Here is a 25,386-nt window from a genome sequence, read left to right as displayed (position 1 = left end):
CTGCTGATATGAATCAGATTTATTGTACTATTTCTCTGTGCTGAATTATTGAAGATAAAAGAAGATTTGTTCAAAGGGTTTCCCCACACATTGTGGGGTTTGTCCCTGGCTAGCCGCCACATCTTGTGTCTCTTGTCTTGGCTTGTTTTCTGTCAATCGTTTAATGTTCTATTTGCACTTTACTTTATGTACATGTGATTGCTAATCAGTGGAATATAATAAGAAAAAGAAGTAAACTGTTATAAGCATAGAACATACCATAACTTAACATGGTATCAGAGCTGAGGTGAAGACAAAGCCCAAGCAAGAGCAAGAGCAATCATTGAAGAGAAGATTGGCAAGGCTATCCTAAAAGAACTATGGGGTCCTCAACACTCTTTCCTACCGAAGACAAGCTCCGTGAGAAAGCTGACTATCACGGATGGAAGATGTCTATTGATCTAACCCTTGAAGATCAAGGAGTGCTGGACCATGTAAGAGGCAATATTGTTGAGCCTTCATCAAATGCATTTGCTGCTGCCTGGAACAAATGGAAAAATGGAGAAGTCAAAACAAAGAAGATCATCCGGGACTCTATCGACAAGCGCTTGGTGGCCTACATCTCTGATCTACACACCTCCAAGGAAATCTACGACAGACTGGTGAGTTTATTTAAAGTTAATGATGCAAATCAAGTTTTGTTTCTTAGAAATAAGTTGAGGCCCGAGGGGAATCAAGAAGGGTAAAGATGAAAGTATGCAAGCATACTTCTTAAGAATCACCGAGATCAAGAACGATCTCCTATCTATTGGGGAAACCATTACTGACAGAGAAATGGCACTCACAACTCTCGGAGGATTACCATCTGAATGGTATGTGTTCAGGACTACTCTTCTGAACAATAATGTAATTCCTAGTTTCGAGGAATTAATGGCTAGATGTATTCAAGAACAAACAAGGGTAGAAGAGCAGGAAATGCCCTTGCCTAAAGGTCCTCCTGCTGCTTTTGCTTCTCATGCTAAGAAAAGAAATAATTCGGGGTCTAAATCGAAAAGAAAGGCTAGATTTAAGGGTGGAAGAAAAGGACAATGTTTCATTTGCAATAAAGCAGGTCACTATGCAAGGGAATGCCCTGATAGAAAGGACTCTCACCGTGACGATGATCAAAATCCCTCTCATGGTAATCGAAGGAATGGAAAATTCAACAACAAAGGAAAAAGGAATGCAGGAAATCAAGGAATAAGGCAACCATTCAAGAAGGCTAGAAATTCCAGGTATGAATCTAACACTGTTGACGATAAGCAGGCTGAATATTATCTACCAGCTGCTCTATCTACCTCCGCTCCTTCAGACTCAATGGGAATTTGGCTCATTGATAGTGGTGCCTCAAGACACTTCACTGGTTACAAAGAAGTACTCTATAATCTGGTAGAGAAAGAAACTAACCTGGAAATTGTCCTTGGAGATGACATGAAATACCCAGTGAATGGTGTAGGCAATGTTTCTCTTAAACTGAATCAAGGTAATACAATTCACTTACAAGATGTATTATATGTACCTGATCTCAAAAAGAACCTGGTATCCATCTCGGCAATGGAAGACAAAGGCTATAAGGTAACCTTCAGCGATGGTAAGGTACGCATATGGAAAAATAATGTTAAAGATGCTTTCACTCTTGGGTTTCGAGTTGATTCTTTATATCAAGTCGGTGGAAGTCCGCTAGGTGTCATGTCTTGTGACACAACGCTTCAGTCCGAACTTTGGCATCGGAGGTTTGCCCACCTTCATTACAAAGCTCCACCCGATGTAAGACAGATGGTAACAGGGATGCCTGAATTCCAAGTAGAGAAAGAAGGTGTATGTCCGGGATGTGCCGAAGGAAAGCTCAAAAGGGGACCATTCCCTTCAAGTCAAAGCAAGACCTCCAATATATTACAACTAGCTCACTCAGACATATCAAGTATGATGCCTGTGAACTCCTTGGGAGGATACTCATATTATCTCACTTTTACAGATGACCATTCTCAAAAGACCTGGATATACTTCTTGAAAAAGAAGGATGAAGTGTTCCCTTGGTTCTGACACTTCAAAGCCCTAATCGAGAATCAAACCGAAAAGAAGATCAAGATCTTAAGAACTGACAATGGGACTGAATATGAATCTAATGAGTTCCATGATTTTTGTAAAGAGGCTGGCATCAAGAGGGAGACTACTACACCATATACTCCTGAACAAAATGGTGTGGCAAAAAGGAAGAACCGCACAATTATGGAAGTTGTCCGGGCCATGCTACATGATCAAAGTCTTCCTAAGTTTCTATGGGCTGAAGCTGCAAACACTGCCGTATATGTACAAAATCGATGCCCTCATCAAGCATTGGGTTCCAAGACTCCTGAAGAAAAATTCACCGGTAAGAAACCTGACGTTTCTCATTTTAAAATTTTTGGAAGCCCTGTATACTTTCATGTGCCGAAAGAGAAAAGAAATAAATTGGGAGCATCTAGAAAGAAGGGAATTTTCGTGGGCTGTGGTGAAAATATTAAAGGCTATAGAATCTATGTAGCCGGTCAAAGGGAAGTCATAATTAGTCATGATGTCACCTTTGACGAAGATATGACTCTCAGCAAGGTGATCAATCTTCCGACTTTGAGGAGCTCTCAAGAAGTCGACACCAGGGAACCGAAAGAAAAGGATGATGAATCAATGCTTGATGTAGAAGAACCCATGGATCCGATTGATCCTCCTCCATATGAGCCTTCCTCTTCTAGGAAGAGGCCTTCATGGCTTAAGGGGTTACTTGATGATGCTGAAGGACATGCTGCACCCCGAGGAACCTTTCGTGAAAGTAAGAAACCTAATAGGTATCAAGGATACCTGACCATCATGAGCACGATCATACAAAATGAGCCTTCGTCATTCTCAGATGTCGTCAAGCATCAAGTATGGAAGGATGCTATGACCGAAGAATATGAGTCTATCATAAAGAATGATGTTTGGGAAGTAGTTCCCAGACCCTAGGACAAGATTGTTGTTACTTCCAAATGGCTTTACAAGATAAAGCATGCAGCAGATGGAAGCACGGAAAAGTATAAGGCTCGTTTTGTTGCTCGAGGTTTCTCCCAAAAGGAAGGTATAGACTATGATGAGATATTTGCACGTGTTGCCAGATATACGACCATCCGCTCAATCATAGCCCTTGTCGCTTCACAAGGATGGAACCTACATCAGATGGATGTCAAGACTACGTTCTTGCATGGCTCGATCAAAGAAGAGGTCTATGTGGAGCAACCCGAAGGATTTGAGATTTATGATCGAAAATCTCATGTATGCAGGTTGAAGAAAGCTCTCTATGGGCTGAAGCAAGCACCCCGAGCATGGTATGAGAGGATCGATAGCTACTTGATGAAGTTGGGATTCACTAGGAGTGAAGCCGATCCTAACCTTTACTTTAAGGTTGAAGATGACAAGCCTCTCATACTGGTGTTATATGTGGATGACCTCTTTCTAACAGGTGCAGACCCTCTCATTCACAAATGTAAGAGGGAGCTGGCCTCTGAATTTGAAATGAAAGACCTAGGACTGATGCACTACTTCCTAGGACTTGAAGTGTGGCAAAAGCCAGGAGAAATTTTCCTATCTCAAGGAAAATATGTGGTGAAGATATTGGAAAGATTCGGAATGGTGGACTGCAAGCCTGTAACTACTCCGATGGAGCTTGACTTCAAGAAGTTAAGCGGTAGTGCTGCTGGACTTGTTTTACGAAATGCTACCAAATATCGACAACTCGTCGGAGCATTAATGTTCTTAGTGAACTCCCGTCCAGATATATGCTTTGCAGTCAACACGTTGAGCCAGCATATGGTTGAACCCCACCACATACACTGGATTGGTGCCAAGAATCTGCTGAGATATCTTCGTGGCACTATCACTTATGGGTTAAGATACATTGCCAGAGATGTAAGACTATTTGGATGCACAGATGCTGACTGGGCAGGCAATGTGGAGGACCGTAAGAGCACTTCCGGGTGCTGTTTCTCCTTGGGATCTGCTTCGATATCCTGGATGAACAGGAAACAAAATTCGATGGCTTTGAGCACCGCCGAAGCAGAGTATATTGCTGCTAGCATGGCTTCTTGTGAGGCAATTTGGCTGCGAAAGCTCTTTAGTGAGTTGTTTGGATTCACATTGGATACCACTGTGATCCTTTGTGACAACCAAAGTGGGATTCGTTTGTCAGAGAATCTCGTATTCCATGATCGCTCCAAGCATATTGATATCAGATACCATTATATTCGAGATATGGTGCAACGGGGAGCTATAAGGCTCCATCATATCGGTACAGATGAACAGGTCGCCGACATTCTGACAAAACCCCTTGGGAAAGTAAAATTTCTGACTTTCCGTGAACAACTTGGAGTTGTTCAAAGACCCTCCAATGAGGGTCATGTATGATGCATTGAGCTCTGAGAGCTCCAGGGGGGTGCGGGGTGCTTCTTGGAGCAGCATATGACCACAGGATTATTCACTATCCCCTGGTGGTATACATGTACACCCCGTGGTGACAATGTAGCAGGATTGATGTGTTCTCCTGTGAGGCCTGGATTGATGTGTTCTCCATGGCAGCCTGGATTGATGTGTTCTCCATGGCAATTGTAGCAGGATTGATGTGTTCTCCTGTGAGGCCTAGATTGATGTGTTCTCCATGGCAATTGTAGCAGGATTGATGTTTTCTCCTGTGAGGACAGGATTGATTAGTTCTCCTGTTGAGGCATCCTACCCATGCAGTCTGGGACTCATGGGAAGTACCTCTCATCTGATCAATGAGGAGGGAAATGAAGTTAGGGACCATAGTAGTACCGATGGACGCATCGTTGTAACTACCGTACTCCCTACGCTAGGATGACCTCCATTGATCTGGGATCAATGATACTGGTCTGGGATCAATGATACTGGTCTGGGACCAGTGATAGGAGTTGTACCATACTATGACGCTGACTTCCAGTCGGTTGAGACTGGTCTGGGATCAGTGTACATACTCTGAGACCAGATCAATGATACTGGTCTGGGACCAGTGGTAGGAGTTGTACCATACTATGACGCTGACTTCGAGTTGGTTGAGACTGGTCTGGGATCAGTGTACATACTCTGAGACTGACTTTGAGTCAGTGGAGGATGATATTGGTTTGGGACCATTGGAGTTGTACTCACTATGACACTGACTTTGGGTTGGTTGAGACTGGTTTGGGACAGGTGGTACATACTCTGAGACTGACTTTGAGTCAGTATGATACATCCTCGATCATTTCTTCTTCTTCATAATTCGGACAAAAGCAGAGTAGAACAGAACAATGCAAGAGCAGAGCAAAACAGAACAAAATAGTACAGATCAGTGCAGGGCAGAACAAGACAAAGCAGAACAGGCAAAATAGAGCAGAGCAGGGCAAGGGTCAGGTTGTACAAGGCAGTGCATTTGATGGATGAATAGTAACGACCGATAGACAGATTGCAGATGAAGTTCTCCATAGTTGAGAGGGAGTGTTAAAATTGGCAACCAGCGCAAAACTTCATGTGGGTCATCTTATTCATGGCTAATAATATTTTTATTAGATTCCTCTCGTCGAGAGGTGTAGGATTGATATAAAGATCATCCAATTCCGATAAGTATTCTTGGAGATATGAATTTATTTTGATTATGGAATTATTATCAAGCCGACCTACAACTCATGTAGGCTCAAAAGCCCAACAGTCGCATCTATTCACCCACCAACGTTGTGTATAAATATAAGAGGACTTTTCCTCATTTGGATTCACTCATCTCATCACATCTCTCTCTCTCTCTACTGCGCAGATGTGAGTCTCTTCTCTACTGCGCTGAAATGGGTCTCTCTCTCTCTCTACTGCGCAGATGTGAGTCTCTTCTCTACTGCGCTGAAATGGGTCTCTCTCTCTCACACATGTGAAGCCGAAAGCTGTTGAATTTGAAGCTGCAACTGCAGAAGTAAAGATTGACTTGCGTGGCCTAGAAGATCTCCTCTTTGGAACTGCACTGTAGGTTCATCTGAACCTCCTCTAAAAGCCGCAACTTTTGGTGGTGGAATGAAGTCAATCCGACGAACGGTTTGCAAAATATCGACTGCCCTAGTTTGAAGCCGGAAACTGCTGAAACTAACGCTGCAACTACAGAAGCAAAGATTGACTTGCGTGGCCTAGAAGATCTCCTCAGCTGAACTGTGTTGTAGGTTCATCTGAACCTCCTCTAGAAGCCGAAACTTTTGGTGGTGGAATGAAGTCAATCTGACTGTCGGTTTCTGAGATATGGTCTACCCTAGTTTGATAATGAAGTCGTTAATGCTGATGCTACTGATCTAGGGTTTGCTACTGCTGATATGAATCAGATTTATTGTACTATTTCTCTCTACTGAATTATTGAAGATAAAAGAAGATTTGATCAAAGGGTTTCCCCACACATTGTGGGGTTTGTCCCTGGCTAGCCGCCACATCTTGTGTCTCTTGTCTTGGCTTGTTTTCTGTCGATCGTTTAATGTTCTATCTGCACTTTACTTTATGTACATGTGATTGTTAATCGGTGGAATATAATAAGAAAAAGAAGTAAATTGTTATAAGCATAGAACATACCATAACTTAACACATCTACAGATAAAGAAACAAACACACAAGTGACACCATTATTTTTAGACAAATATCCCCGGAAAAACCTAATACGGGAAAACCGGTGCAGCTATTCTGAGGGTTTATTATTATGCAGTATTTCCTTGAGTACATCTGGGTGCCTAACCAACTCACTCGATAGAGAAAAATAAACGGCAGCAATACCTCTATATTCAGAAAACATGTCGCACGAAATCCTCTTCGGCAACTCTGAAGCACAACGCTGGCCCTTCTGGCTTCTGCGCCAGCGCTCTGAGGCACTGCGCAGCCTCTGGTACCCTCTACGTCACTCTAGCAGCCTCTGCATGGATGACACAGTCCCTCTGACCTTTGTGTTGTCTCTGTTGGGCTCTGCATGTCCTGAACTAGCTACTGCTTTCGCTCTCCCTACTTCTGCACTAGTCTCTCAGTACTGTCTCTGCCTCTCTGTCCAGTACTCACTGCCCCTTGCTGTTGATCACTGATTCACTTTTGCTTAGCAACCCCGCTCTAGAAAAATGAATGACTAATCACTATGGTGTCTTCTCCAACTGACCCTCAAGCCTCCTCTTATACTTTTCTTGTTGGTCCTTCAACGACCGAGATTAAATCTCTAATCAACAGCGAAGATTAGATTTGGCTTGATCCATGTCTTTTAGAACCTTCTAACCCAGTTTTATATTAATACCCATTAATATTTTATTTTTCCTACACTTAGGAACTCCATTAAAAATATTAACTATTTTAATATCTCCTTAACAGGAAAGAATCTGCCCAAACCATTTCTAGGTCTTGGAGATCTCATGTGCTTTAGCCTCTCCACCAATTTTCATGGCTAGAGCACATTCGATGCTACCCCAAATCGACACTCCCTCTTAGCGAGGATTGTGCTCTAGTAATACTCCTCACTGAGCATCACTCTGATTATCCAGCACCGGTACCTGTGCTGATGCTAGGCCTCCCTGCCCATGGCTCTGCCACTGCCACTGTTGCATCCGTACAGCAGCTCCCTCTACATCCGTGTTGTTGTTGGTCCATCATCCCAATACTGCATCTACACTGCATCCCCCTCGCATCATGCTACATCGTGCTACTACTGCACTGCAACTCAGTCACTGAGAAGTAAGTAACTGATCCACTCAACTACTGACATCCCTGTCAGGCTAGAAACACTCCCGATGTTGAAGCTCTCTCTGCCGCTAACATGTGCTCTCTACTGCCTCTGCGCTACTGCAACAACTCCTTGCCTCTCGCATTGCTGCAAACCTCTTTGTGCCATCCTACACTGTTGCAACCAATGTTGTAGTAATCGTTACCGAGATATTATCGGCGAGGGGAAAAAATCGGAAAAAATCGTAAAAATCAGTAAAAATCGGGAAAAAATCGTAACATACAAAAATATTCATGTTTTTTTCAATTTTTTTAATATCTAAAGCATTTACAACATAAAATAAATACATTGACACATAAATATGATAAAAGAACTAACATATAAGATGTGTAATATCATTTCTAGTGCTACATCACACATAACAGTGAATTATGTCTAGAATAGTAAGTCCTGACTCCAGAGTCCCAACTCATTCTCAAAATATCAACAAAAAATATAATAATGTATCTCATATCATGAGTCATAATTTCATATACAATGAAATGAACCAAATAACTAAAGTCTAATACTATTGATTTCCCCTGCCCCTCTAGATGTAGATGCCGGTGGAGTTGGCAATGGACTCTGATATGCTCTAGAAGCTGAAGAACTAGGAGTTACAGGAGGTAGACCACGTCCTCTACTGGTGACAGTGGTAGCCTGGGTAGGTTGTGTCACCTCCTCCTCCTGTTGCTCCTCCTCATCAAAAACATCGTCGAAAAAAAAAATCACGATTTTTTTTCCAAAGATTTTTTCAAGTTATCGCGATTTTTTGTGAAAAAAAAAATAGCGTAAAAATTGGGCGATAATATCGCCAAACTAAAAAAATCGCGATTTTCGCAACACTGGTTGCAACCTCCTTTGTGCCTCTCGCATTGTTGCAGCCTGCTAGCTCTACGTTGCCTGGGGCTACTGCACTGTAGCACTCTCCGCTGCTTCATCCCCATCTGTTTCTACCGACATCCGCCAGCCCTGCTACTCACTTCGGGGCTCCTGCAGCAAGGTATAATCCAAGAGGTTGGGTACCTCGAGGATACTGCCCCTCATCGCCTATAGTCTTCCTGACTACAGCTCGATGTCTCCCCACCTCTTCTCTAGAGGTACATGAGCAATCATGGCACAATCGTCATCATCGGCCATCTCCGCTCCTCTGTTCGACTGCCTCTCTCTACTTCCCTCCTGGAAGTTCTCTTCTCGACTCCCTCCGAGTCTCGATTTCCCTCCTGGAAATCCTCCTCTAGACTCCCTCTAAGCCTCGATTTCCCTCCTGGAAATCCGTCTGCCAACAGTCAAATCGCACCTCTCCGATCTCGAATACACCTGCAACACTGATCTAGATTTCTTGGCTAGAAATCTGCCTATGTATCGATTCCCTCTACCTTGGTTTTGCCCTGTTAGGTACTGTTCTGTCTCAGCAGCAACAGCACCCCACCAGCTTCACTCCCCGCAATCTGCCCATAGCTTCCTATGGCCCAGCAACTGAAGGACTGAGCCTCTAAGCTCTGCGCAATCCTGGCACTGGGTGAATTACTCAACTAGCCAACTGCGTCAACCCTCCTAGTCTCTGTGTCGCTCTTCGTGAGCCTCTTCCACCTTCTTCAGCCTCTGCGCTGGCCTCGAACTGATGAAGTAGGCCCTCTGCGTTAACCCTTCTCTGCTGCTTTCTGCAAGGAGCAGCTTCTGTCACTCGGGATAGTTGTTTCTGTTGCAAATGCTCTAATTCAACTGGTGCTTTCAGCGCTCCTATGATCTGCAATGCTCTAATACCATGTTGAATTTTCTAAGTCTATCCGTTAGAAAATTAATCTGTATTCTACTGGTTTATTTCTTCTACTTGTAAATTCTGAACAAATTATTTAAAACATTTAAATATTGAAATAAACACAATACAATCACAACATCTACAGATCATCAGCTGAAAGAAAACAAACACACAAGTGACATCGTTATTTTTGGACAAATGTCCCTGGAAAACCCAATGTGGGGAAACTGGTGCAACTATTCTAAGGGTTTATTATTATGGAGTGTTTCCTTGAGTATAACTGGGTACCTAACCTGCTCACCAGACAGAGAAAAATACACGGCAACAATATCTCTATATTCAGAAACAGGTATTTAGAAAACTTGTCCCACGAAACCCTCTCTGGCGACTCTGAAGCACAGTGTTGGCCCTTCTGGCCTCTGCGTCAGCCTCCTGCTGACCTGTGTCAGCCCCAGGACCCTCTGTGTCAGCCCTCTGAGGCACTACGCAACCTCTGGGACCCTCTGCGTCGCTCCAACAGCCTCTGCGTGGTTGACATAGTCCCTTTGGCCTCTGCGCTCTCTCTACTGGGCTCTGCATGGTCTAAACTGGTTGTTGCTTTTGCTCTCCCTGCTTCTGTGTTGGTCTCTCAATATTGTCTCTGCCTCTCTGTCCAGTACTCACTGCCCCTCGCTGTTGATCACTGATTCACTTTTGCTTAACAACCCCGCTCTAGCAAAATGAATGATTGATCACTCTGGTGTGTCCTCCAACTGACCCTCAAGCCTCCTCTTATACTTTTCTCGTTGGTCCATCAATGGCCAAGATTAAATCTCTAATCAACGATTTGGCTTGATCCATGAATTTTGGAACCTTCTAACCCAGTTTTATATTAACATCCATTAATATTTTATTTTTCCTAAGTTTAGACTTAGGAACTCCATTAAAAATATTAATTATTTTAAATTTTAATATCTCCTTAACTAGGTAGAATCTGCCTAAACCATTTCTGGGTCTTGGAGATCTCATGTGTTTTAGCCTCTCCATCAATTTTCATGGCTAGAGCGCATCCGATGCTACCCCAAATCAACATAAGAGATTTGCGACCAGCTTACTTCCGTGGGGTCTACACCAAATTCAGAGTTTATGGTCAAGATTGCCCTGAATGCAGTCTCCGAGGAGTGGGAGACATTTGTCCAAAGTATTTTGGGTAGGGCTACTCTTCCTAGTTGGGAGATGTGGGCAGCTCTTCGCCAGGAAGAGTTTAGGAGGATGAGCAAGGCAGAGAGTAGTGGCAAGGGAGGTCGAATCAAGAAAGAGGAGGAGGATGCGGCTCTAGCATCTGCGGGACAGCAAGGGAAGAGGAAGAAGAAGGATATCTCCAAGGTTAAGTGCTTTCATTATGGAGAGCTAGGACATTATGATTCCCAGTGTCCCCGGAAGAAAAACAAGGGAGAGGCTTTTGATTCAAAGGCAGCTCTAGCTAAGGCGAAGAAAGAAGTCAAGACTGATGACGATTGTGCCATGAGTGTTCATGCACCTCTAAAGAAGAGGTGGGGAGACATCGAGTTGTAGTCAAGAGAACTACATACTATGGGCAAGATCTTTGAGGTGCCCAAACTCTTGGATCACATCCGGGTACGGGAGCCCATAACGACAGTAGCATGATGACAGGTGTCGAGTGGAGCAAAGTGTAGTGGAGTAGCAAGGCAGTGCTTGAGTGCAGAAATATAAGGCAGCGCAGTGGAGGTTGCAGCAGTGCGAGATGTACAGAGGTGTATGCAGCAGCGCAATGGCAGCAGAGGGAGCACAGGATAGCAGCAAAGGCAACTTCAGCATCACGAGGCTTCCAGACTGACTGGATGTTAGTATTTCGGAGAAGTCAGTTACTTACTTCTCGGTAACTGAGTTGCAGTGCAGCGGTTAGCAATGGCAATGCCAGGGGCAACATGGGCAGCATGTTGAGAGGGAACTACAGTACAGCAGTGGCGATGGTAGTGGCAGTGTCATAGGCAGTAGTGCAGAGAATGTGAGGCAGTAGGCAAAGCATCAACACAGGTACCAATGCGGAGGATCAGTGTGATGTTTCAGTGGTGGAGCATTACTAGAGCATATTCCTCGCTAAGAGGGAGTGTTGATTTGTGGTAGCATCAGATGTGATCTAGCTATGAAAATTGGTGGAGAGGCTAAAGCGCATAAAATCTCCAACACCCAGAAATCGTTTGGGAAAATTCCACCCGGATGGAAAGATATTAAAATAATTAATATTTTTAATGGGGTTTTTAAGTATAAACTTAAGAAAATTAAAATATTAATGTGTATTAATATAATATGGGTGAGAAAGTTCTAAATAACGAGGATCAAACCAAATCTAATCTTAGTTGTTGATTAGGGACTTAATTTCGGTCATTGAAGACTCAACAAGAAAAGTATAAGAGGAGGCTTGAGGGTCAGTTGGAGGTACACCAAGTTGATCAGTCAATTCAATTTTCTAGGGCAGGGTTTGCTGAGAAATAGAGTTAGCGATCTGTTGCAGCAAGGGGCAGTTCGGCAGAAGGCCGAAAATACATATCAGAGAAGCAGAAAAAGTGTCGGAGAGACAGCGCGGAGCCTAGGAAGGCTGACGCAGAAGCAGCTAGAACTGACGTAGAGGTTGAGGAGGCCAACACAGAAGACACAGAGGGCCAAGAGGCTGACGTAGAAGCAGCAAAGGCTGCGCAGAGGCTAGCAGAGCTGACGCTAGGTTGTAGAGGCAGCGCTAAGGAATTTTCGTGGGGAAAACTGGGAGCTAAGAAATAGACGCAGAGCCGTAGAGGGTGACGCAGTCCCTGGGGGGTGACATAGTTCCAGAGAGAAGCTAGGAGCAGCTATCGATGTCCAGCTAAGGAACTGTCGAAGTTGTTGTGGGATCAATCATCCGGTTGCTGATCAACCAAAATATTTGTCTCCGAGGAGAGGTAGTTCTGCTGAGGAAATTCTCTGAAGGGTGAGCCATTTCTAGCGCCCTGGTTTTCCCGCATTGGGTTTTTCCGGGGACGATTGTCCAAAAATAACGGTGTCCTTTGTGTGATTGTCTCAATTATTTCAGTTGTTGATTTGTATATGTGTTAAGGCTGTATTTGTGTTTATTTCAATATTTATGTTTATAAATAACTTCTTAATGGAAAGAACAAGTAGGAGATAATAAACCAGATAATGCAGTAGGGATTTCTAATGTGTCAGACTTAGAAATTTCAACACTACATAAGTAATCATATAGGCAGGGATATTTATATTGACTTGATGATATGGTGGTTGCACTAGCTTTATGATTACACTTAATAATAGCTTCGTCATATGCATGTTAGGGTAGGATGCATCGCATAATGATTTTTGCATTAGAATTAACGTCATATGATATTTCTCATGGTAGATAGATCCATATTTGCATATTTTCTTTTTTGTTGATTTTATGGCCTAACATATAGCATGTGCGATCATGAGACGCTGCGAAAGCATGTTGCCCCGTGTTTTTCCATCTATTGTATGTGCAGGTGACAGGTCTACCATAACCAAGATATTGTTGGAGTTCTCATGACCTCCAGTTCGAATAGCTTCACCCACTTCTTCAAGAGATCACGTCCCAATTGGAGCCAGATGTTACCTACCATTTTGTGGGTGATGAGAAATTTTTTTGCTCTAAATGGACCAACAGCCCCTTGCAGCCACCAACTAGCTTATTGTGCCCTTGGTCTAGCATTTTCCCCTTTAGGTCCCCTGCTATTTTGAGCGGTAACAGTATTTGCTACAAAAAATGTTTGGGGGCTTCTGCAAGGTGTTGGACTATGGGTGAAAATGATAAAGGACAAATGCTTTTCCCTTAACACTACTAAGGATTGGGTAAAGACCCCCATTAGAAAACCATTGAATGCCCTTGATAATTTGGAAAACAATTGCTTCATCCCCCCACTTGATTGAAAATTGTTTGGCACGACATGTTAGAGAGGGAGACCAAGTTTAGCTATCATTGCACTTGTGGATTGAAAGTAATGACTCCAACAAACTGCCAATAGGATCTTAGGATCAAAGGCTGCTATACTTAAGGCATATATCAAGGGGACCCTTTAAAACTAATTGACAACAGCAATGGCTTGCCTGAAGGGAAATGGATCTTTGGGAGGAGTATGCATATAGTTCAAAGACCTATACTGACAACCATAGAAAGTGCTTTATCAATTTGAGTGAAGAGGAAGACGAGCTTATTTCTCTTAACCCCTCTACAGGTTACAAGCCAAAGGTTGGTTACAAAGCTCTTGATTCATAAGGCAATGCGAACCCACAAATGTGGTTGTGGAATGTTAATTTTTGTGTAGCATTGTGAGGTATTACCGTATTCCTGCATGCCAAAAGGCCTTCCAAGTCGGCCAAAGGAAAATTACAAAAATTAAGATTAAAATTATTATTTTGAGCTTCATGTAGGCCCCAAGGTCAGCACACATATGAATGGGTGGGAACCTTGGTCTAAGTACACCCCATTTCACTAGTACAAATACACATGAGACTCCTCCACTTTCATCAATTCGGACATCACATTCTCTCCTCTGTTCTGATCCACATTTCTGAGAATAAGTGAAAGAAATCTAAAGTTTGACCAAATATAGAAGCTGCCATTTGACCAAGGTCGTCCTGCCACGTTTGACCAAGTCTGATCTGCTTCATTTGACCAAGATTCTCGCTACCTTTGACTGAGAATCTGGGAGTTTGACTGTAGGAAGAAAGTCGAAATTGACAGCAGGAAGAGACTGTTTGACTGCAGAATGACTGCAGGAAGTCAACGGCAGACTCTTTGACTGCAGGGGTCAACCACAGGTCCAAATTTGACTACAAGAGACACGTTGAACAGGACAAAAAGTTGACCAGAATTGACCATTTTGAAGGCTTGACCAGCTTTGACTAATCCAGGATTTTTACCAAGTTCTACTGGTGAATAGACTTGGATTTGGGCACAGATTTCTAGAATATTCTTGGAATTGTCAATATTGTTGAAGAACATTTCTCCTTAGAAAAAAAGTTGTAGGGTTTTTTTCCAAGGTTGGGTTTTCTAAGGATAAATCTGTTGTCTCTATTGTGCATGGTTGTCTCTATATGATTTCTGTGTATAATTGGTTAATGACACGTGACATAAGATAACTTGATTGGAAATCATTTTTAAGTAATTATCAGATCAGAGGATCGGTTTCTACTGTGCATTATTGTAGAAAATTCAACATGGAAGACAATTTGGAGGTTCAAATGGAAATCATTTTTAAGTAATTATCAGATCAGAGGATCAGTTTCTACTCTGCATTATTGTAGAAAAGTCAACATGGAAGACGATTTGGAAGTTCAAAGCTCCTGCTAAATCTAAAACACATATGTGGTCCCTTCTCAACAACAGGGCCCTAACATGGGACATTCTGCAAGAATGAAGCTTCGAAGGACCTGGTAGATGTTGGCTACATGAAGATGCTATAGAATACAATCGGGAAAGAGAGAGAAGGATTCACAAGTTCTCATAATACTCGGGAAGGGGACACCATTAGAGAAGCTTTTAGATGATGTTGTCAAAATAATGATGCAGAGAAAGACAGAGCCCTCACTCTCACGTACACTTGGGGAATCTAGCTGGCCACAAATGCCAAAACTTTTGACACCCTTCCTCTTAAATGTGCCACTCTAAGTCTCAACATCCTCTGCTTTCCCCCAATTTTCAATTTCTCTTCCTCACAAATAAGCTACAGCTGTTCACATAAACAAAGAAATCCCCAAGGCTTTCTTTAATGAAACCTGACAAGGTAATGCTACTACAGGTGGGGCAGGGGGGACCATACATCTTTCTGCAAGACACGGCATCTCATTCAAAGCTGGAATTGGATCTGTAACAAACAATTTCTGTGAACATATGGCTCTCGAACTGGTTATTAGAATCGTTCAAGAAAGAGGAGTTACACAAATTCAAATTTTTGGAGACTCACTTCTAGTCATGCAATAAATGAAGGGAGACTTCACCTTGAGAAATTTCACCCACCAACCATGATTTTTTGACATCAAGAATATGCAAAAAAACCTTCACTCAACTTTCATTTGTTTGTGTCTACAGGGACAAAAGCAAAGAACCACGCAGGCTTTCCAAAGGACTCGAGCTACAAGAGAGCACTTGGGAAATCCTAGAACCCACTCAAGGTCAATTTTGTTCTTATTTTCATGAACCCTGGATTTAATTTCTTCACTTTCTCACAGATTATGGAACAATGCTCCTTGAAACTGCAATTTTCTGAATCATTTTGGGAAGACTGTATTTGTATTTTTGAGGAATTCTGGAGCCGAAAAATTTTGGAAGCTTCTATGTAAAAAGAACAGGTTAGCAATAAAGGTAAGAAAAATTGAAACTGTATATGAATGAACAATTCCTATTCTTGCTGGTATACACTCAAAGAGCGCAAGCATATGGAGAAGATCATAGTGTTTTTGTATTTGGCCTCACACAGCAGTCTGCAATAGTCCTCAGTACTGCTGTTGTAGTTTTGTTAACAGAAATAAAATCACTTGACCTTTTGGCTTCTCTAAACAAAGAGGGAGACACAGGGGATGCACAGGGCGAATTCCCATGCAACATGGATATTTAATAACAACAACAAAAAATCAGCATTTCCAAAATAACAATATGGCTTCAGAAAGCACCAGAAATAAATAGAATGATATCAACTTTCGTATATATGCATATCGTCCAAATGACAAAAACCAGGCTGAATTCCAAAGGCTTAAGTCCTCATTACTAGAACATTAGGGATGTAGCCCCATGGAAAATAGATATGCAACAAAAGAAGCATTTCCAAATTAAACATGTGGCTTCAGAATAAAACAAAATAACTAAATTATATAGAACTTTTGGATATATGTTGTCAATTGAGCTTAGCTTGGTTGGTTAGGCAGAATAGTTGTTATCCTCCCGACCCAGGTTCAAGTCTCGTAAGTTGACATGTTGACACTCTAGAATAGAGTAACTATGTTGTACTCTTATGTGAGTCTATACTGAGGGCTGGCCCAGTACCAGCAACCTCTCTCTTGCTTTCGGCCTGAGGGGGAGGCTGACTTTCTTCCACGGGCAGTACCCAATGCCCAAACTTATGGATATAGGCCTGTCCTCACAATAATTAAAAACAATCTCAAATCGCAAAAGCATCTAATGCATACCTCACGGGCTATGTGTAAAGCCATGTCAGTGCTTAAATTGAGATGTGCATCACCTAAATGCGACAATATCCATCCTGGCAACTTTGAGCGCTTGTCATGACGGCTGTATCTGAAAAATCAAAAACATCAAAATATATAACCATTGATCCAGAAGAAGGCACATACTACTCATAACTACACATAGCGTAAGCCATCACACCAAATTAGTGTATAAGAAAAATACAAAAGTAACATTGTCCTCCAAATAAATGGCCATGCTTGAGAACGTCGGAAGTAAGAAGATGCATACTGAAACATATCAATGCATAGTATCTAATACATCTTGATCAATCATACCCATGTACAAATCAAATCAAACATCAGTTAAAACTAAAAAATATTGGCCTGACATTTTTACAGTATCAATTGGAGTTTCATGTGTAGAAACAGACAGAAGTAACACAATTATATCCAAACCATATAAAATTATCACAAAATGCCAAGATCTATCAAAACGAAAAGCAGAAAAAGAAAAAATCTAAGTTGCACGATACAGGGAAACGAGTACAAGTTTCCAAAATGGGTATGGTATGGGTACGAAACGTGACCCCACCCCCCCACAATTTTGGAAACGGGGAAATTGTGCAATCATCAGCATACATGATACACTATAATTTATTACATTTTGATTAAATTGTCCAATGTCAATGCATAAACTATAAGTCTCTAAATTTACATCACATTTACTCATGAATGATCACATAATGAAAATAGCAATATCCAAAATCAACCTTTATTATATATACGAGGTTGCAAGTACAATAAAGACAATGAGACTGCAAGTACTATAAAAACTAAAGACTAATAGCCTTCAACCTTCATCCTCGTCAAAAATCGAAGCAAAAGCAACAGTGGATGGCGGAGCTGAAGAAGATGATTGGCCAATTCCACTTCTAGACTCTCGTTCCTCAATATTCAGGGCAGCAAAAGAGAGCTGCAAATCAGGACTTTCTGGGACCACATCCCATTCTTTAGAAGGACCACTACTATATTTTGGACCCCTACGAGATGCAAGGCGAAGTTTGGTATTGTTTACAAAAAATACCATAACAAATATGAAAGAGTCAATAGTTATAAAAAGTAATAGAAACTAGAACAGACAAGTAAATATACTATCTATTGTTTGACCCTCTTGCCACGAGAAATTTCTAATTTCTTTTCTCGTGCTTGATTGGGAGTCTCCACTTGCATAGAAGAATGGCCTTGGAGCTCTTGATTAAATACAAGAGCCATACCCTAATACCCTAGGTGCTCTTGATTATTGGGATTCCCCCTTGCATAAAGGGCTTGGTGCTCTTGATCAAATACAAGTTCCATACCCTAGTACATGAAAAAATCCAATGGAAACATTGCAATCCCCCCAATCCTGAAATCCTGAAAATATGATAAGTCTGCTGGATTTTGAGTGAGATCTAAAATTCTACTTTCTCCATATAAAATCCAATGAAGGTGAAACCAGTCTCATCCCGAGTCATTTCATGGTAATCTTGCAAATTTAAGTAAAAGGATGAATCTTTTTCTTTAAAAATTTAACATTACCATGAACTGCATATCAACACTTAGGCTGCCCCACTCAAAAAAAATTGTTTCCAATCTTCAATAGCTCCCACTATCACTCCTGAATTAGGAAGGAGCAAAAATAAAAAATAAAAATAAAAACCGAAAAAAAAGTCACTTTATCGCTGAAACGTAGTCGTATGACTTAGAAATGTCTTTCAGGTCGTACTGGGCCACGTTTCAGCCTCGTGAAACATGCCAGTACGTCCTGAAATGCTTTTCTAGGTCATACCAAACGCATTTCAGCATTTCCGTATCATCTTTGGCCGGAAACGCCCTCTGACCCAACATTTCCTGCAACATAAGAAAATGTGCAAGACACTCAATACAAACCAACCATCTCAAAGGTTGTTTCAGGCAACTCAATCTATGAAAGAAAATCTCCATTGTCAATAACTCATGATAGTATGCCTGAACAAATGCCCACTACAAAAACAAAACTGTGTATCCCAAGAGGTGCAGACAAGCTACTATGCACAGCAACCTTGAACCTGTGAGACAACCCTAGAATGTGCGAACCTTTAATTTTTATGCACAGCCTGGTCATTATAATGTATACCTTTTAAGTTCCTATCACTCATAAATGTATCTGCTACCCCAAATACAACGTGATCCTAAATGTGAACCATCACCAAGTCTATATGGGATCTTGGAAATCAGGTGTGCATGTTGGTCAAAGTTGTCATTGATGTCAATATGAGCATTGTTGAAGATGAAAACCCTAGCGCATTCCTTAATGATCCAAGTGCATTTATGTCAAACCCTAGTTGTTGGAAAGTGAAGATGCCCTGGCCTCATACAAGAAGTCCTCAATATGTGATGCCCTAAAATACCTTGACAATAATTCCCTAATCCTAGGGTAACAAGACCTAAAGTACTAAATCTAAGGACTGTCATAAAAACCCTAAGACTGTCACAAAAGAAAAAGAAAAAAAATTGGCATTTAGAGACATCATTTTGAAAAGGCCTTTACATCAACTGATAGAGGGCTTCAAGCCCTTTCCAACAAGTATTCATATACCTTCTAATTCTTTGCCAACTGAGAGATATTAATTTTAAAAATGGCAAAGTCTGCCAAGCCGACCTGTGCAGGCTCACTAAGTCATAGACATGTCCCTCCAATGGACATGTCCCTTCATGTTTAAGTAAAATCACTGTAAATATAAGTCAAATTCTTCCATTCTAGCTCTCTGAATTCGTCAAAGAAAAGGGAGTGTAAAGGAGCAGCACAAGTTCATAACTCATGAACTAGAAGAGTTAAGGAGATCAACGGATCAAACTGTCTAAAGGGTTTTTTGGTACACACTTCTAGAGAACAAATCAGCATTTTCTGAAAAACGAGTCCCTCCTATTGTAGATCCATATCACAGAAGAAAATTCACATATCTTCAAGACCTGTGATGACATTTTTTGGACCTGTGGATGCACTCCTTTGCGGATCTGTGAGAGACCAGAATTTGGACAAATAATTGAAGCTCGGATCTGTTACAACTACAATCCTCAATCTCCTGCAACCCTGCAACTTCAGACTTGCAGAAAGGACTGAAATCTGTTGCAAATCACTGGCGGTACAAGGAGAAGATTTGGTTGAGATTGTAAGAGCAAGAATAGGAGTCTCTCTGTGACACCAGCCAAGAATTTTGTGTGTTATAGCAGCTAGACAGAGCCCTATTTTGGAGAGACTGAGTAGCATTGTAGGCTGCCTGAACTAAGCTGTGTTTTTCTGAGCACCAATGTATGGATTTAAGGCTTGTGAAAGAAATTCCCTGTGATTTGATGCTGCTACAAGGCTGAGTACCTCAGAAATTATATGATCAAATCTGAAGTGAATTAGGAGAGAAAGTAGGACATATTCAAGGAAAGAAGGGTGCTGGATTGGAGGTCCAGGTTTAAGACAGTTTGTGGAGCAGTCTAAGAAAAGTGTGAAGTTCTGGTGTGGCTTGTTTCAAAACCTAATAGCAGTCATTGGTTAAGGAATTCAAAACTGTTAGGTGGGCAGATTTGTAGGGCCCTAAGACTTGATTCTTTGAGGACTTGTGAAGAGAAAGAAACTTTGAGCATTGGAATTTTGTACTCATTGAAGCAGTGATTGAAAACATTGTAGACCTTTTGAAGAAGCCCTTGAAGAATTGATTGAAGGCTTTGTTAAGTCTTGTTGAAGGAGCATTGATGACTTAGGAATTTTTCGACCATCTCTAGTATTGTCAAAGATCCCTTGAAGTCTAGTGTGCAGATCTTGTGAAGAATTGTTGACTTGTTAAAAGCATTCTTGAAGATTTGGAGCATACCTTGGAGAAGCCTTTATTTCTTGGGGCAAATTATTAAAGACACCTTGAGGCATTATTGAAGACATCTAGAAGACTTGTCGAAGCTGATCTTGGAAGAATTCTTGGAGAATTTGATACATGATTGAAGCCCTCATGATGTGACCTTGAAGAAAATTCTTTTGGTGATCATGAAGAGTTGTGGAGACATCTTTTGGGGTTAACAAAGTTGTCATTGATGAGCTAGGGTACTTTGAGGACATTCCTAAAGAAGACTATCAGGGCTTGTTGTAGAAGACATAGGAAGCCTTGAAGAACCATTGTACTAGTCTTGAAGAGTTGCAGCAGAGGGTTGGAGCCCTACAAGGTAGGTGTGCTCAAGAAGATTGGGTTGGAACCTGTGCCAATGGAGAGGGTTGGAGCGTTAGAGGTTGGAGCCTCATAACGACAAGGTTGAAGCCTTGTGGAAGATAGAGTTGGAGCCTCATAGAGACCAAGTTGAGGCTTGGCATCATACAAGTTGGAGCCTAGGTCATTGAAGATTGGTGTCTTCATCTAGGGTTGGAGCCCAAAGCATTATTGTACTTGATTTATCGTAAAGAAAAGGATTGGAGTCCTTGTCATTTCTGATTAATAAAATCATTTATTCTATGTTGTTCATTTTGTGTTATGTTTATAAGCTAGGATACCGGATTCGTCCAAAAGTCTGTCGAATCGCGAATCCAGCGAATCCGACACGATTCTCTGCGGATTCATGTCCAAACTGCATGACACGTCGTGTCCCTTTATGACACGTCGTGTCCTATAACGTGTCCCGAATTTGCACAGCGTGTCGCGATTTTTGGGACGTGTCCTGTTTCTGGGACTTGTTTCCAGGACTCGTTTCCAGCTGCTAGGTTAAAGGGGCGTGTTTGCTCGTTGACAGGCTCGTTAGAAGCACCCACTGTATTTATCCCTCCCCTTATCAAACTAATCTAGAAGGAGAGTGTCAATAGATATAACATAAAGTTCAGCAAAATTATGCCCTGTCAAGATGACCAGAAAGTTACCCCAATTAGAAGAATCCACTGACTTATGAATGGGACGATTACTAAGTTGAAACTAAGGAGGAAATCAGAAGAGACTGTGTCATTGAGTAGACTGGAAATGTAAATAGGATCCACAATGCTTAAGGAACTTGGAATGAAGCCCTACACAATTAGCTGCTTTATTACTCAGTTTACAAGTAGCTTTCTTGGTGGTGGTTAAAGTCAAAGAAGGATAATTGGACGGTGGGAATGAAATATGTAGATAAGACAAGATATTTCAATAATTTATTTATGTCCTGCAAATGACCAAAAAGATACACAGATGAGAAAAACCAAGAGAAATGGGCAGGAGTCCAAAGAGTGCCCTAGGCTACTTCAAAAGCATAAAAGTTATAACTTTGTCTATCTGCATAAATTTAAGGTAACACTAATAACTTATAACTTTGTCTATCTGCCTTTGGCTTTTTTTAGCTATAGATGAAGAATCAAGTTCTATGTTTGAAATCAATAAAATTGTATCATTAATTAAAATTTGTGTAAGAAATATGATAATATCTAATTTTTAATATATATATATATATATATATATATATATATATATAAATAATATATAACGTGTCCTGTTCCGGGGGTCAGCGTGTCCCGAATCCGACACCACGAATCCCGAATCCTACGTGTCTCGAATCCCCGTGTCAGGTGACTTAGTTTATAAGTGATCTAGAACTAGTAAAGTAACAATTGTAAAAGAAATACTGATTCACCAACCCCCTCTCATTATTTCCAACAATTGGTATCAAAGTTAGTACCTTCAATCTTAGCCTTACAGCTAGAAGGTAGATCCTTAGAACACAAATGGCATAGTCAAGGACGAAGGCTTGCAAACCATTCGAAAGTATCACCTCCCCAATGGATAATAAAATTGAGAAAGCTCCATTGTTCAATGGAAACTTTGAAATATGGAAGGCAAGAATGAAGAATTTCATAATGAAGTTTGGTAATCAATGGTTACTGGAAGCACAATGGAAGAAGAAGAGTCCAAGGAACATAATGCAATAGCAATAAAAGCAATCTTGAGTGGGCTACCAAATCCTATAAAGGTCAAAGTGGAGAAATGTTCATCAGCAAAAGAGCTTTGGGAAAAGCTTCAAGATCTTCACTCTAAAGGATTATTAGTCATAACCTCTGATCCAAAAGATGATGGCAAACAGCACAAAGATGAACTACATAAGATAATTGAAAATAAAGATGAGGGCACCAGTTTCATAAAGGAAGATGATGAAGAAATTCTTGAAGTAGAAGTTGAAATAGATCTTAAGACAAAGCTTGAAATTGCCCTAGAAGAAATAAGCAAGTTGAAAAAGGAAAATGAGGAGCTCAAGAAGCAAGCACAAGATGGTGACCATGGCCTTGACAAGAAAAGAAAGGAAGTTGACCTTTTCAAGCTTCAAGTACAAGAAATAGATAAGGAGTTGACCAAGCTTAAGGAGGAATTGCATCAAAAAAAGAAAAGGCATCATGAAGAAGTCATATCCATGACAAATCAATTGGATAAAGCAATGAAAAGAGAAGTCATTTTGTCAAACCGTCTTGAACAAAGACATGAGGAATTGAACAAATTTGAAGCAAAAATTGGTCAATACAAGGAAGAGGTCTCCTCCCTTAAATCTCAGCTAAAAGAAGCAAAGAAACAAGCACAAGGAGCTAAAAAGGTGATGGAAGTTTTGGCCCTCTTGGAAGGACAAGTAGGTGAAGCAGAAAAGCAAAGAAATGCCATGACATCCTAAGTCATCAAAGATCCCCCCTTGATAAATCAAGTCTTGGTTATGCATGCAAAGCCTCAAGAAAAAATGATGCAAACCCTAATTCATCAAACAACAAGGATGTGGAGAAGCTTAAAAGAGATGTTGATGCCCCCAGTTCCAGCAAAAGCAAGAAGATTAATCAAGATAATCTTAAAGGAAACCCTACTCCAAGAAGGTATACAGAAGGTGTCAAGGATGCAAGAGGTAATGGATATCATCAAAGGATCTTGAGGCAAAGAGAATTTAGAAGTGTGAAGATTTCGTAAACCGAAATTCCTAGTATAGCAAACTGATGTTACTACTACTTGTTCATTCATACAAGTTATTTACTATGTGTTACGTAAATATCTAAGTAAATACTACTGCAACCTTCACTTAATTAGATTATATTCAGAAACAAGAGACTGAGCAAGAAAGAAAATACAACACAATTGACACCGTAATTTTTGGACAAATGTCCCCGTAAAAAACCAATGCGAGAAAACCGGTGCAGCAGTTCTGAGGGTTTATTATTATTAAACAGTAGCAAATTCTGAATACATCTTGAATATCTCTCGGGTAATTTAGTTACAAAGAGAAATATTGGCAAAAAGATTTGTGAAATTACCTCACACAATCATTGAGAAAATCCCAGCTGATTTGGATACTAGATGAAGTGCCTCTGGCAGGCCCTATGTTGCCTCTGCACAATCCTCACGCGGTCCCTGTGTCAGCCTCTAAGCACTGCATCATCCATTTTGATGATCGATTTGTTGCCCGGAGTCTTTGCTCTCAGCCTCCCGATCTCACACCCCAGCTCCCGGCTTCTGGAACTCTCTCTCACCCTCTACGCTGCCTCTGTGTGGCCCTGCATCAGGCTCTGCATCTGGACTACTAGATCACTCTCTGCTGATGATTCTTCGGCTGAGAAACTCTCTCTCTCTCTCCGGATGCTATCCCTACCCCTCAACTCCTCGATCAGAACTTCCTCCTGAGAACTTCTCACTTCAAAAATGCGATCTCTTGATCTTTCGGTGTGTCTTCCAAATGACCCTCAAGCCCCTTCTTATATCTTTCTGTTGGACAACCAACGGCTTAGATTAACTCCTAATTAAAGGCTTAGATCATTTTGGCTTGATCTCTATCTTTTTCTAGATGTTACACCCACAATTAGATTAATACCCATTAATATTTTTAATTTCCTAAGTTTAGACTTAGGGTCCCATTAAATAATATTAATATTTTAATAAAATAGTCTCTGGGTCGAATTTCCCAAAACGATTTTTGGGTTCTTTCGAATACATGTGCCCAAGCCTCCCTGCAAAATTTGAGGCCTAGAGCACATCTAATGCTACCCCAAATCAACACTCCCTCTTAGCGAGGAATGTTCTCTAGCAATATATGTTGTTGCATTCTTCTCTAACTCTGAAGCATCGTCCTCTGCGTTGCTGATGTCTGACATGCTATCCACCAACTACTACGTTGCTGCTGCAATAGTATTGTTGTTGACACTGCCACTTTCAACACTGCATCTGTACTACAGCTCCCTCTCAAGTGTTGCATTTGTACTGTTGCTAGCACTGCCACTGCACTGCAAATTGTTGCTGCTACTCTATCAGCAATGAAAAAACATCCAAAATTACTGAACTAACTGTGTTCAGTATGAAACCATGTGAATGTTCGAGCTTGACTACTGCTAGTCTATGCACTGACCCTCTAAAATCTACTACGTTGTTGCTGACCTCTTCTCTGTGCCATTTGCACTGTTGCCAACTCTGCTCTGCGTTGTTCAGTCTCTGGTGCTCCTACCCACTACAACTGTCTCCCCGACACTCCTTGACAGCATCCGACACTAGTCCATCCTACTACTTCTGATCTGGGCTCCCATAGCAAGGAAATGATCCTAGAGGTGGACTCCTCAAGGATCTTGCCCATTTATAGCTCTTTCGAACTACAGCTCCAAAACAGCCCACCTCCCTCCTAGAGG

At 41.3% G+C, this 25,386-nt stretch overlaps 1 protein-coding gene across 1 annotated transcript in view; it reads right to left on the bottom strand.

Moving 5' to 3' along the window:
- UVH6 (RAD3-like DNA-binding helicase protein) overlaps nucleotides 1-25,386 on the bottom strand; it is a 281,472-nt gene that overhangs the window by 37,448 nt on the left and 218,638 nt on the right. Inside the window, exon 10 of the mRNA XM_089426800.1 lies at nucleotides 16,731-16,839. Within this exon, the coding sequence (XP_089282926.1) occupies nucleotides 16,731-16,839 (109 nt within the window). The remainder of the gene's footprint in view (nucleotides 1-16,730; nucleotides 16,840-25,386) is intronic.

This window comes from Pinus tabuliformis, chromosome 6 (assembly GCF_031772625.1).
Source record: "Pinus tabuliformis cultivar Carrire ecotype Pingquan chromosome 6, CPIR1, whole genome shotgun sequence".
Classification (NCBI taxonomy): Eukaryota; Viridiplantae; Streptophyta; class Pinopsida; order Pinales; family Pinaceae; genus Pinus; species Pinus tabuliformis.
This window is presented reverse-complemented; position numbering and strand designations above follow the sequence as displayed.